The sequence below is a fragment of the Mustela nigripes genome, chromosome 5 (assembly GCF_022355385.1).
Source record: "Mustela nigripes isolate SB6536 chromosome 5, MUSNIG.SB6536, whole genome shotgun sequence".
NCBI lineage: Eukaryota > Metazoa > Chordata > Mammalia > Carnivora > Mustelidae > Mustela > Mustela nigripes.
The window spans coordinates 91,513,189-91,528,475 of NC_081561.1; the positions used below are offsets into that span (position 1 = coordinate 91,513,189).

The following is a 15,287-nucleotide window of genomic DNA, read 5'->3' on the forward strand; positions in this document are numbered from 1 at the left end:
TGACTACCTCTCCATTTTGCATACCCAATCTTTTAGTAAGTCCACCATAATTTTATCAATTTCTGTACCCACCATTGTTTTTTGCATCTCACCCTTAATCTGGGCTCATTTTCTCTCTTGTTGAGGAATGTTCTGTAGAAGTACCTTTAGTGATTAACCACTTTTAGTGAGTGATTATTTGACTTAGTGAATGTTTATCTGGGTATGGAATTCTAAGTTGACAGTCATTTCTCTGTGACATCAAGAAAATATAATTCTGTTGGCTTCTTCGATTTATTGGGATTCCTTGATGTGGCCTTCCTTGTCTACTCACTACTTTTTTTTATTTTCTCTGTATCCTTAGTCCTCAATTTTACCAGATTGTGTCTAGATTTTCTTTCCTTGGTGACACCTAGCATTGTTTTCTTTCTCCCCTTGGATGTCTATTGAACATCTCAAAATTGGACCTATAATTTTCTGCTTTAAACTCACTCTACTCACAGTTGTCCCATTTTGATTCATGGCAACTTGGACCTTCCAGTTGCTCATACAAAATTTTGAAGTCATCCTTGCTTCATCTCTTTTCTCTCATGCCACACATTCAACCCATGAAGAAGTTTGGTTCTACCTTAAAATGGATCCAAAATCCAGGTACATTTCACCATTCCCACTGCTGCCAAACTGGTCTAAGTCACCATCATTTCCTGCCTGGATTATTTGTGTAGTATCTCTGCTTCCAACCTTGACTCCCCTGTCCTCTACTCAGAAGCCATAGTGATGCTAAAATATGTCAGATCATGGTTTTTTTGGTCAAAACTGTCCCTGCATATCCATCCCATTTGTAGTAAAAGCCAAAGTCCATAGTCAACTACAAGGTCTTACAAGGCTTATAATCACTTTCTCATCTGCACTTCCTTTAATACTCCAATCTCACTGCTTGAACATATAACTTATTCTTATCTTTGTATTAATTGGCCTTTCTGCTAGGAATGCTTTTCCTTCAGATAGCCACATGGCTAACTCCATCACCTGGTTTGGGTCTATACTCAAATAGCCCCCTTTCAGTGAGAACTACCACGACCATCCCATGCTAATCCAGTCTCCTACTCTTCTCTGTTTTATTGCACTTCTCATCTAAACTGTTATAAAATTTACCTACTTATTGTGTCCATTGCTTATTTTCTGTCCTTTCACTAAATTGTAAGTTCTGTGAGTGCAGGTATTTTTATTTCATGTTTAATTCTATATACCAAATACTTAGAACAGAGCGTAATAAAAGAAGAAGCATAATAAATATTTGCTGGGTGAATAATGAGCCAATAAGTAATTCTTATTTATACAGAACTATCATTCATATATATATAATATAATATAATATAATATTATATAATATAGTATAATATGATTTGTATTTTCTCAGCACAGGAATATAATGAGATAAAGTTACAACCCAAAAGTCAAGTAATTGGTAAATAGTTCCACAAACTTGGCTATAGTCATACCATGGAACACTACTCAACAAAAAGGAACAAAATACTGATACGTACATGGATAAATATCAAAAACATTATGTGAGGGGCACCTGGGTGGCTCAGTGGGTTAAAGCCTCTGCCTTCGGCTCGGGTCATGATCCCAGGGTCCTGCAATCGAGCCCTACATCGGGCTCTCTGCTCAGTAGGGAGCCTGCTTCCCTTCCTCTCTCTCTGCCTGCCTCTGCCTACTTGTGATCTCTGTCTGTCAAATAAATAAATAAATAAAATCTTAAAAAAAAAATTAAATGAAAGAAGCCAGACATTAAAAACCTGCATATGGTGTTATCTCATTTATGTGAAGTTTTAGAGAAGTCAAAACAACAGGGATGGGAAGCAGGTCAGGAGTCCTCCAGTGCCATTGGGTGGGACGGGGATTAACTTCAGGACATGAAAGAACTTTTGAGGGCTCTCAAAGTTTTCGGAAACTTTACTGTGGTGGTAGTTATACTATTTTTTACCAAAACTCGTTGAACTGTTTACATAAGATAAATAGATTTTAGAGTTTATAAATTATTCCTCAAAAATCTGTAAGCAATAAACAAACAAACACAGTTTAGATGATCCACATGTCATCAAAATTTAATCTGTCTTTGATTTAGGAAGCATGTCACCGTCTGGAGGCATCTTCAGAATCAATTGCTGCCTCTGTGCTGGAAAGATGCAGATTTGGCAATTGACAAAGTTCAGAGCCTCCTCTGTAGCAGCCTATTGCTCATCCTTAATCCCAGGTAGAACAAATCTCTATCATAGTACTCACTGTCATAATCCTTTACGTGTAAGCCACAATGTCCACCCTCTACAGCATATATGTATATATATATATATGGATCTGCACTATGAACTCCCACCAGGATAGGGTCTGCGCCCCACTTATGTCCCATGCACGATGGGTACTGGCCTGATGGGTGGTGCTTAGTCCGTGTAACTGAACGACTAGACGATTATTTGTAGCATGGCATATAAAAGCAAATTAACAGTCATTGACAGACTTGATAATATTTTGCTAGGGAGTCTGTATTACTATTCTCAAAATCATACATAGAGTTCCAGGTGATTTTTTTTTTATCCATACTTCAGGTTGCTGTAATTGTGGAGGTAATGTAAATGCTTATTCTTTTATTCATCCCTTATGTATTGAATGCTCTCTATGTGCCAGACATTTGGTAAGTCCTATGGATGGATGTGGTGGTTAATAGAACAAGCATTTGGGAGTGCTTGAGTGGCTCAGTTGGTTAAGCATCTGCCCTTGGCTCAGGTTGTGATCTCAGGGTCCTGGGATCAAGCCCTGCATGAGGCTCCCTGCTCAGCGGGGACTCCACTTCTCTCTCTGTCCCTCCCCCTGCTTGTGCTCCCATCTGCTCTTTCTCTTTGTCTCTCAGATAAATAAAATCTTAAACCAAACAAGCATGATTTGGGCCTTACCTTAAGCAATTATTTTCTGTAAATTGGGCAGTAATTATTAAAGATGTCTTTAACGGTTGGTCTCTATAGATTTTGATCAGTAATTAAAGATTATTAATTTTACAGCAGCTGTCAGGGGCTTAGACTCTGTGGATGAGTAATTTGTCTTTCCTGTGGAATGAAGTGCAGCAAATTACACACTATTTCTCCTGCGGTGGAGAAAATTTGGGGGAAAGGAAACTGCAGCACCACCCATAAGGTCTTTATTTTCCAGGATAAATCTTCCCAACTGTCCAACTCAGTCACTAAGTAAGCACACGTGAGATCCACCACACCCTCTGCGGAGACTCACTTGGGGCAAGGCAGGGGCAAGGTATTTTGGTAATCCTAGCTTGAGCAAGCAGTAGAAGGAAAACTCAGGAAATAAATCCTATAAAAATATGAGAACAATAGGAAAGAAAAGCCTGTTTTACAGGTTTGTTTCCTGTTCTAATACTTGTGGAATGTGTTTTTCTCTTCTGTTGATGCATAATATGACTAGAAAATTCTTTTCTTAATCAGAATTCTCCTTTGTCTGTTTATATCATCATGTTAAAACTAAAATCTCTCAGCATTAGTCCACATAAAAGGCATAGGAAGCATTTGGTCGCAATGCTATAGCATAACATTTATAAAAGTAAACAGTAGTTACATATACAGAATTTCAACTGAAATTATAAGATCCAGTAAAATTTTAACTTGCATTTTAGTAATTATATTTTTCTAAGTAAGCTTCCTTTCACAAAATGTAGCCAAGTTTTGGAGTAATACAAAGTTTTAAAAACCTGGCAGATATTTTTTAAAAGTGCCTTAATACTTAAAAATGTTTGTATATTGTTTTTTGTTTCTGGGTTATGTATTCTTTTACCTGATTATTAGAACCCCTTGTGTTAAAATAACCTTCCAACTTTAAAAATTGCCCTCTAGCGTGCTTGCTTCAGCAGCACATATACTAAAAAAATAAAAACTACCCTCTAGCACCTCCATCAGCGGAAAAAAGAAAAGACAGTTTTCTGCTTTTTAGTCAATCTGATTATGGTAAGTAGAAAGAAAATAATTGGCTAACATAGTAGTCTTAGATGACCTGTGAATTTCTGTTGTTTCTTCTGACTGTTGTTATCTAGAAAACAAACTAGTACATTGGGGGAAAAAATTCCTGGGAAATTACTCAGTTTTAATCACTTTCATTTCCTTCCCAGTAGGAAAGGGTTTTTCTTTGACTGTAATTCCCCTGACTCAGGGACATGTCTGTAATTCACCAAATTTTCATGGCCAAGGCCAGGAATAAGAGCGCCAGTTAAGAGAATCTTTGTCTTCTCGTACATGTACATGGCCACCACCAGCCACCTTGCTTCCTGGACCACCACTGTTCTGACCAACCATCTCATCTGTTGGGAGCTTGCTGAACCCTTCTCTCCCACCCAGCTGCTGGTATCTCAAAATGGGTCTTGTGGCATCCGGGCAAAGCAGACCCTCAGGATGTGTACTCATGGCATTTGTGTTCTGAGGGAGAAAGATCTCACTCTTTCTTCCACTTCAAGCTTAGATTTGGCCACCTGGAAATGACTGGCAGTCACCTAAAGCATAGGATTTGGTAGTGATGACAGTTCTAATTATACAGCATCTTCTCTAGCCACCAAATTGTGTGTCTACAATTTGGACTTGGATCTAGTAGGTATGGACCTTTCCACAAACAGATAGCTAAAGTTTGGGTTTATTTATGCTTTTTACTTTTATCTAGTAGATCTAGTGATTTCCATCCAGCAGGGGTGCAAGTGTAACTTTGGGTACCCCAGCTAGGAGAGCTTCATAACTTCAAATCAGACCAGTGAAATCTGTGTGAGAAGGTAAACTGCTTGAAAACCTCAATGTGAGCCTACAACCTTTTTGTCAAAAGGCAAACCAGATACAGGAAGGGGAAATTCTATCTAACTAATCCACTCACTTTAACTTCTTTCTGGAAGTAAATGAATAAATCTTTCAGGGATTGAAAGATATTTAGACTGTAGGGTGGAAAAATCAGTAGATACCATCATTTTATATTTTTAGGAGAGCTTAACATAGACTATTCCTCAGTTTCAGTCATGGTATGACCTGATGACAGGATTTTATTAAGGATGAAAGTAGTGGTATGCCGAAGGCAGCTCATCGAAGCAAGTTGTTAAATTTCCAGGAATTTTGCAAACGAATTGACATAAATTTTGCAAGCCAGTTGATTGCTTGTTGAATTGGCCATTGTAGGAACATTTACATTAAAGAAATTGGCAAATACTACGTACACGTCACAAACCAATCTTGTCCCCCATCCCCAGACAAACCCGAGTATTGAGTATTTATCAGGATATCGCTGGATAAGAGTTTGGTTTAGAAATACCGACCAAAGAGCAGGACCAAAGGGATAAATGCTGAAGAATTAAAAATAGATGGCTTCCTCAAATTTAGATGTTGGTACTAATCTTTTTTTTTTTTTAATATTTAATTTATTTATTTGACAGAGAGAGAGACAGCGAAAGAGGGAACACAGGTAGAGGGAGTGAGAGAGGGAATAGCAGGCTTCTGGAGGAGCAGGGAGCCCAATGCAGGACTGGACCCCAGAACCCCGGGATCATGACCTGAGCTGAAGGCAGATGCTTAATGACTGAGCCACCCAGGTGCTCCAGCACTAATCTTATTTAACATTTTTATAAACTCCCTAGAAAGAGATAATACACAGAGAAATATCCATATTTTTCCGATGACATTAAATGTTCCCATAATTTAGCCATAAACTGTAGGATTAACACCCAGAGCTCTTAGTAAGACTGTATATTGGCTGAATAATTATCTTAATAAGGCAAGAAAAAGACAATTTTGGAAATTTTCTTAAGATAATCTTGTTAGATGATAAATTCTAACATGATGACCTATAAACTGAATTTAGGGATTTCTGTAGACTTTTTCCTATGTTCGTTAGTATAATTTGTTAGCCTTGATAAAAAGGCAACAAAATAGAGTAACTGTCCCACTCTTATAAAGAAACCTTGATGCACACTTATTGCAGTTTTTGGCTGACATGTTTCAAGGATAATGTAATGGAACTGGAAAAGTTTCAGAGAAAAGGGTGTAACCTGATCGGGGGATTATAAGAATCTCACATGAGGCTAAGATTATATGAATTAGCAAATCCTGAAAGGTTTTGAGTAAGGTAAATATAGATGGATTTAGCAAATCCTGAAAGAAGAGAACTACAGAGTACCCCTTTGATGTTTGAAATAAGAATTTGTAGAAGAAATAAAAAAAACACATTATTTCTCAAGGAAGAGAAATAATGATAGCAAAAATAGCCTCATTTAGCCTTTGTCCATTTAGAAAAAATCATTACATTTACATAATTTTTAAGGTTTTATTTATTTATTTGAGAGAGAGTGAGAGCATGAGCCGGTGGGGCAGAGGAAGAGGGAGAGAGAATTTGAAGCAGACTCGCCTGAGGGAGGAGCCCAACCAGGGCTCAGTCCCCACCACCCTGAGATCATGACCTGAGCAGAAACTAAGAGGTGGATGCTTAAAGGCCTGAGCCTCCCTGGTACCCCTCCATTTACATACTTTTTTTTTTTTAAGAGATTTTATTTATTTATTTGACAGACAGAGATCACAAGCAGGCAGAGAGGCAGGCAGAGAGAGAGAGGAAGGGAAGCAGGCTCCCCGCCGAGCAGAGAGCCCTATGTGGGACTCGATCCCAGGACCCTGGGATCATGATCTGAGTTGAAGGCAGAGGCTTTAACCCACTGAGCCACCCAGGCGCCCCCATTTACATACTTTTAATGTGCAAAATTTGCCATACCTTTCTTATGATCAGTACCTCCCTTATTAATTGGGCTCAATCAATGGAAGGAAGAGTTTGAAGTTCCCTCCTCTCAATTTCAGTTGAGAAAACACTTAACTTGAATTTTTTTTTTCGTTATTGTTTTAAGGCAAACTTATTAAAGCAAAGAAATGGAAGGGCCATTATAATTGTTTCCTCTCACTGATGAGTCCCCCAGGTGGGATGTGTTCCCAAAATACAACAGTTTTGCATTTTTTTCTTAAGATTTTATTTATTTGACAGAGAGAGACACAGTGAGAGAGGGAATACAGCAGAGGGGGTGGGAGAGGAAGAAGCAGGCTCCCCGTGGAGCAGGGGGCCGGATGTGGGACTTGATTCTAGGACTCTGGGATCATGACCTGAGTGGAAGGCAGTTGCTTTACGACTGAGCCACCCAGGGGCCCCACAGTTTTGCATTTTATAAAGAAATTTAGTTGATTTCATTTCATTGTCCTAGTTAGAACTCACATCTTGGTTAATCCTCAGTTTCATTAAGAAAAAAAAAATCAAGTGTCTTAAGAATGAATTAGGCAAAGGGAAATAGATAATTGATCACACTATTATGGGGGAAAAAATTCTCTGCAATAGAGGGTGGACTATTTGGGTGTGAACAAAATCGGGCAACATGCATAATTATGATGAAACAGACAAGTAAATGCTTTTCAAAAAACAAAGTAAGGCTGTGTGTGATCCTAGTAATACAAACTTCAGAAAAAAAAGATTTTCACGCTTAAGGTATTAAATAAGTTAGATTATTGTTTCATTATATATATTATATATAATAGCTTTTAATATTTAGATTGGAATGTCTAGGATAATCTAAAAAATGAACGCTGTGGCAAATGCACTAAATATATTGCAGTTAATTTTTCACTTTTTAATGAAATATACCCATTCAGAAAAATGCACAAATCATAGTATACAGTGAAATTTCATCAAGTGAACACATTTATGTGCTCTAATGTACAATGTACATTGTCTGTCTAATGTACAATCTATTGATATATATATATGTACAGACACACACACACATACATATACATATATACATTTGATGAGTAACCTATGGAGTGTATATTATATTATGTATATGTATAATTTATGTATAATACATACAATATTTTAATATACACTCCATAGATTACTCATCAATTGTATATACCAAGAGTATCTATATTCATATTTTTAAGAAGTTTGGGGTTGAGATTTGTTTGTGGGAGGATTTAATTCAACTTTTAGGGAATGTTAGCTCCTAAAACAAATTCCCATTTTTTTTTGTTGTTTTTCCCATTTTGTATATTTAAACACCTTACCACAAGGTTTCAGAGATTTCACAGTGATTTATAGGAGAGGTGAGCTTCCTGGAATTTAGGTGGCAGAGAGCAAGGTCTGTCCTTTGCTGGTCTCACACATAGATCCATCTATCAGATTTATTGTTCAGGGTAGCTGAGGCCACTAATGTTTCTTGTTTGTTAAAAGGAAGCTAATTTAAGGAGGAAAGTCCCACACAGCAGACATCTACCAGTCCTGCAGCAGTGCCAACAGAACGTGAGGAAGAAATCAACTTTAAAGAACAAATTTTGTTAAATTAAGTACCGTGACTAAGTACTTTAATTCCTTTTCTTATAGCCCTAAGGGATCATTTGACATTGAACCTTTTAAGTGAAGCGGGAGTCGCTTGAACTCTCTGCTACCCTGGGGGGGTGCCGGCCTCACAGCCCCCGCGGGCGCCGCTGGACCCGAGGGGCCTCTCCCCTCCCCACTGCTCAGCCCCCTACACCCATTTCCCCCGCTCCTCTCCCCCGCGCCCTCTCCCCTCCCTCCTCCCCCGTGACCCCTGACCCCAGCTAATCTGCATAGAGGAATGACAGGCATCCGCTGGGCAGGATCCGCCTCGCCGGCTGCGGCCGGCCGGGCCGGGAGACCCGCGCGGGGGAGAAGGTGAGGGATTCCGGAGGGCCGCTCCGCACAGCCCGGGAAATGGGCGCTTGGAAACCTGCCTGCGAGCGGACCCATGACCGAAGGACCAAAGGAGCCGCGTGATCGCCAGACCTGGCCCCGCGACCCCAGACATGGGCCAGACCTCGGTCTCCACGCTGTCCCCGCAGCCCAGCAGCGGTGAGTCCGGGGCGCGCGGGGCGCCCCCGCCGCGCGGGCGCTGGGCTTGCTCAGGGCAGCTGGGACGGCCGAGGGCTCCGCGGCAGGTCGGGCTCTGCCCGAAGCCGCCAAGTCCCTCGGAGAAACCCGAGAGGTAGCGCTCCCCCAAACTCTTTGTCGCGGAGAAGTGGAATGCGTTTTGGGATCCAGCCGATTTCACCTTAAAGGCACAGGCTCCTTTTTCCGTAGGCGCTGCCTCGCCCGGGTGTTTCTCTGAGTTTCTGCCGAGCCCGACCGTGGCGAGGAAGGCCGTTTGCGAATTGCGGTGTTTTTAAAACGCGAAACTCAGAGAGCAAGACAGACGTGCCAACAGGTTTTTCTGTGTGTACGCTTGGCTTCCGAACAGACTAGGACCGAAGGCTTTCAAGCTTGTCAACTGATGGATGGTTTGTTTTCGGAGTAGAAGTGCTGATTGCTTTCTCTGATCCTGGCAGAACTCTGAATACTCAGAAACTAGCTTTAAAAGGGCTTCCTCGTTTCTAAAGACCATTGTTTTGTTTTTGTTAGCCACCTACGCTGTAACATTGGGGGGAAACGTACCTCGCAGACTCAGTTATCCAGGGCTGAAGTTCGTTTCATGGAATCGTGGGTAACGTTTCTAAGTTACAGTGATCTGTTGAAAAAGTTTTTTTTTTTTTTCCCATTTTCTTTCAAAAAGGGAAGGAAGGTAAGCTTGGCATTTCTCCAGCAAAGTAGGGAGAAACAACTTCTTGGTGGCGTTACTTGTGATTGGATAATGGAATAAATGTAAACTCTCCTATTTTGGTATTTTTTTCCACCAACATTAAAAAAATAAAAACCCTCAAAGGGTTTTTATTTTACGTTATTCCTTGAGATATCTGATATACTTTTAAAATTGTGTAAACATTAACAGGATCTTGTTGAAAGGAAGTGACAGGGCAGAGATGAAGGTTTTTTTTTAATCAGCTCCAGGATGGCTCCCAGCTAGATAGCATTCTATCATGCCAACTTACCCCACATGGGTTTGTTTATACTGCGGAGCTTCACACCCTGAGAAATCATAAGCTTTGTTGGGGCTTATTTTAATGTCCACAGAGGAACCCTCTACAAAGGAGAGAAATCAAAATCCCAAAAAAAAGAAGATCACACCTTCCCTTCCTGTTAAGGACAAGGTTGTACAAAGCTCTAGAACATCAGAGACTTCATATTGATGGCTTCTGGGGATGGGATGGGCAGGGGAGGGTGTTGATTAGGATCTTAACTTTAGTAAACTATCTTGTGCAAATGAGGCTTCCTTTCCTTTGTCTTACTCTAAAGCAGGGTGACTTCTTTCATTTTAAGGAAGAGTTAATATTTTAAATTTCTGCACTGGTAAAACAGAATTAAATCAGTGCTCAAATACAACAAGTAGAAAGTACTGCCCTGAATTTAGTTCTTTTGCTGCAAAATATTGTTAGAGTTAATATGAGAAAAGTGAATTTTGCCTTTACGAAAAGCGAGGAATATTACATAACTGATCACTAAGAAGCAGAGTAGAATCTTAGAATATGACTGTCCTAGCTCTTACCCAGTATAGCAAAAAATACCCAGATTTCTATAAATCCCAATAAAATGACTAATCATATCGAGAAATTGTGCAGCTGGTTTATACAAAAATTAATTTAAACAAAAAGTTATGCTTAATCATAAAAGATATTTGATTTGGGCTTTTGTAAAATAATCATAGACTACAAGTCAGCTTCCTTTTCAACTCTCTTGATTTTAATCTCTTGAACTTTCAGCTTAGGGCTGCATCTGTTTCTCTACGTTTTAGGAAGACTATTAAGCATTATTTCTGAAAACATGCAGTTAGAACCATTATTTCTATTTTTTAAAAACAACTTGATTGACATATAATTAATATACCATGAAATTCACCCACTAAAAATGTACAATTTGTTATTTGTTAGTGCATTCAGTGTTGCACGACCATCAATCTCTTTTCCCAGACTACTCAACCCCCAGCCCCAGGCCTAATGAGCCACTAATCTACTTTCTAGCTTTGTAGATTTGCTATTTCTGAACATTTCATATGAATGGAAACATACATCACACACCCTTTTGTGGCTAACTTCTTTCACTATCAGGGCCCGATAACATTTCCTTGTATGGACATACCACATTTTAGCTATCCAGTTGGTGAACACTTGGGTTATTTCTCTGTTTTGGTTCTATGAATAGTGCTGCTATGAACTTCATGTGCAAGTTATTGGTGAACGTATGTTTTCATTTCTCTTTGGTATATTCCTAAGAGTGGAATTGCTGGGTATCACATGGTAACTTTATGTTTGTGTTACGTTTTAGGGAACTGCCAAGCAGTTTTCCAAAGCAGCTGTACCATTTTACATTCCGACCAGCAGTGTATGAAGGTTTCCATTTATCCACATCCTTGCCAATACTTGTTATTTATCTTTTTGATTGTGGCCATTCTAGTAAATGTGAAGTTGTATCTCATTGTGGTTTTGATTTGCATTTTCCTAATTACTAATGACATTGAGCATCTTTTCATGTACATGTTGGCCATCTGTATGTCGTCTTTGGAAAAATGTCTATTCAGATCCTTTGCCCAATTTTAATTGGATAATTTGACTTTCTGTTATTGACATAAAAGACTTCTTTATGCACTGGAGATTAAGTCATTACCAGATATGTGATTTACAGATACTTTCTCCCATTCTCTGGGTTGTCTTTTCACTTTCTTGATATGGTTTGCCTTTCAGAATTTTGAAAAATTTTTTTAAAGATTTTATTTATTTATTTGAGAGAAAGAGAGAGAGAGAGCATTAGTGGGGACGTCAGAGGGAGAAGCAGACTCCCCGTGGAGCTGGGAGCCTGATGTGGGACTCAGTCCCAGGACTCCAGGATCATGACCTGAGCTGAAAGCAGTCGCTTAACCAACTAAGCCACCCAGGTGCCCAGAATTTTGAAAGTTTTATTATTTTGTGTTTATCTTCTTTTTCTTTGTATTTTTAGTTATATCTAAGAAACCATTGTATAACCAATGCCAAGAAGATATACACCTGAGTTTTCTTCTGAGAGTTTCATAATTTTAGCTTCTACATTTAGGTCTGTGATACATTTTAAGTTAATTTTTATGTGTGGTGCTTTGTAGGGTTCCAGTTTTGTTCTTTTCCATGTGGATATCTAGCTGTCAACACTATTTATTGAAAAGATGATTCTTTCCCTTTTGAATTGTCTTGGCACCATGTCAAAATAATCAGCTGACAGTATATGTAAGGGTCTGTTTTTTAATACTTCACTTCTGTTCCATTAGTCAGTATGTCTATTAATATGCCACACTGTGTAGATTACTGTAGCTTTGTATTAAGTTTTAAAACAAAAGAGTGTGTCATCTTTGTTCTTTTTTTTTTAAATTTTTGTTTTTTAAAGATTTTTTTTTTTTAAAGTAAACTGTACACCCAGTAATGGGCTCGAAATCACAACCCTAAGATCAAGAGCTGTGTTCTCTACCAACTGAGCCAGCCAGGTGCCCGAACTTGGTGCTTCTTTTGCAAGATTCTTTTTGCTATTCTAGTCCTCTTGATTTTTGTATGAATCAGTAGCCTTGTCAGTTTCTGTAAAAAAGCCATCTGGGACTTTGATAGGGATTGTGTTGAATAACACTATTCTCCTAACAATATGAAGTATTAAAAATAAAAACAACATCAAGTCTTTCAGTCTGTGAACACAAATGTCTATTTATTTAGATCGTCTTTGATTTCTTTCCACAATGTTTTGTTGTTTTCAATGTATAAGTATTGCTTTTTCTTTTTTAAATTTATACCTTTGTATTATTTTTGATGCTATTATAAATGAAATTATATTCTTATTTCATTTTCAGAATGTTGCTACCTAGCATATAGATAGATATATAAAAATAAGTTTTTATATATTGATCTTATACCCTGCAAACTTGTGGAACTTATTTTTTAGTCCCAATAGTTTTTCAATGCATTCCTTAGGATTTCTATATACAAGATCTATATACAAAATCAGGTACAAATAGAGATAATTTCAGGTACAAAGAGAGATAACTTCTTGTTTTCCAGTCTGAATGCCTTTTATCTCTTTTCCTTGTCTAATTGCCCTAACTTTTTATATACTGTCATGTTGAATGGAAGTGGCAAGAGTGAACTTTTTAAAGAAAACGTTAGCAGAACGTTTAATTACATCAGTTTCCCCTCAATACACTAGTTATTTAATCATGATTATATATATATATTTTTAAATTTTTTTTTAAGATTTTATTTATTTATTTTGTTTTTTTGATAGAGATCACAAGTAGGCACAGAGGCAGGCAGAGAGAGAGGGGGAAGCAGGCTCCCTGCTGAGCAGAGCGCCCGATGCAGGATGCGGGGCTCGATCCCAGGACCCTGAGATCATGACCTGAGCCGAAGGCAGAGGCTTAAACCACTGAGCCACCCAGGCGCCCCTTAATCATGATTATATTGATCATTTCTATTTGTTTGCAGGAGGTTCTTCCACTAGCAGCTCCCATGATTCCCACTGCATTATTTTTCTTGCCAGACTTAGTTCATTTCCAGCCTAAAGAATCATCTCTTCTAGTTGGCCACACTGAAGCTGGGCTTCTAATTTCTTAACATCTGGTTCGGCTTTAAGCATACTCAGCTATTCATTTGTAATCTGTTCTGTATAGTTTCTATATGCTGCACTTGTAGGAATTTGCTCAAGAACATCAAGAATCTTTGTGTATAATAGTCGTAGCCTCTTGTGTGTCTCACATACAGCCAGTCGCTCAAGGCTGGTGGTCTTCAGCAAAACTGCCATGACACAGCCCAAGAGTGAATGTTCTTGTTTTCTTCCTGATCTAAGGGAGGAACAAGCAGTTTTTACCTTTTAGTGTCAAGTTGTCTGTGTTTTTCATAGAGGCCTTTTTATAAAAAAGTTCCCTCCTGTTCCTAGTTTGTGAGCCTCTTTGTCATGAGGAGTCAAAGGCTTTTTTTTTTCCTTTGTTGAGATATTCATACAGTTTTTTGTTCTTCATTCTACATTAATTGATTTTCAGATGTTAAACCAAGTTTGCATTCCTGGAATAAGGCTTACATGGGTATGTTGCACAATCCCTTTTAAGTATTGCTGAATTTGGTTTACTAGTATTTTAGTGAGTATTAGATCCATTATTTCTCAGCATAGGCTAAACAGATATGTCTCCAAGGAGGGTGGTTTCAATACCCTCGGGCCTTGTGCCCCCAAAACATATGAGACTTCAATATTCTGCTGACCAAGTACAAAGCATGGTCGATTGGACACAATAAATGTTTATTGAATATATGAATCAATCAACAAATATTCTCAATGAACAGCCTGATCCCTTTAAGCCAATGGTCATATGAATGAGGGTTTTGTTTGTTTGTTTTTTACTTTAAGAATTGTCTGTTGCTCTGGCTCTCTTGTCTGAAGGGTGGTGTCTAAATCTAGTAACCATTCCTCCCATCTTCTTAAGCACCACCCCACCCCCACTGTGTCACAGGGACCAACTCTTGGCTTCTTGGCCTCAGTAAAAGGGTAGAGAAAGCCACTCTTTAATTTTTAGGAGACAGCAAACAAGTGAATAAAGTATTCAGCATCACACGTAGGCCATGATAGAACCTCTATCTATCCGTGTTTCTGGGTTTTCATAGTTTGGTCAGGCCCAGGTCCTGCCCAGAGCACTCACCCATTTCTGTGTAAACCTGGTGTAGGAAGAGATCATGAAGGCAGAAATGGATAGTGTTTATCTTCCTTAATGAAAATAACATGCACATGATCAGAAGTAAAAATTTATAAAACAATTCAGGCTAAAAGTGAGTTTTTCTCCCTCCTAGACCCACAGTCTCTTCCCAATTGTACCCTGGAATGAACAACTTTTGTTTTGTTTTGTTTTCAGAAAGTTTTCATTCAAGTATGTGTATCTTTATCAAAACACAAGCAAGACCTGTTATATACTTACTGCTCTAGAGTTTGAGTTTTTCATGTAATGTAGCTTCAAAATATTCCAATATTGATATTTTTAATCCTATAAACAAGCAATTTTATAATATGTAGACATATCATAATTTTTGAAAAGAGCTCTATTATGTTTTTATATTGTATGCTTGTATTTTTACGTTGTTCTGGGGTTCTTTTGCATGTGTGTTATTATGAAGAATGCCGACATGAACATCTTTATCTAAACATCTTGAACTACATGGAACAATAAAATCCTACCAGTGGCATTGTCAAGTCAAAAGATTTGTATATTTTATTTTGATAGTCTTTGGCAAATTACTCTCAAGAGGCTGTATATCAGTGTATCTGCTCAGTATATGAAAATTCTTTTTCTGAACTCCCACCAATAC

General features: G+C 38.5%; 1 protein-coding gene and 1 pseudogene across 4 annotated transcripts in view; one reads left to right on the top strand and one right to left on the bottom strand.

Moving 5' to 3' along the window:
• Positions 1 to 15,287, top strand: part of PHACTR2 (phosphatase and actin regulator 2) — a 191,398-nt gene that overhangs the window by 55,728 nt on the left and 120,383 nt on the right. For 3 of the 4 annotated variants that reach the window (XM_059400865.1, XM_059400868.1, XM_059400869.1), the window contains exon 1: positions 8,667 to 8,910. The exons of the other annotated variant lie outside the window; for it this stretch is intronic. In XM_059400865.1, the coding sequence (XP_059256848.1) occupies positions 8,865 to 8,910 (46 nt within the window). In that variant the 5' untranslated portion in view covers positions 8,667 to 8,864. Of the gene's footprint in view, positions 1 to 8,666; positions 8,911 to 15,287 lie in introns of those variants that run through there. 4 annotated transcript variants of the gene reach the window in all.
• LOC132017402 (NADH dehydrogenase [ubiquinone] 1 alpha subcomplex subunit 5-like) lies at positions 13,355 to 13,809 on the bottom strand (annotated as a pseudogene).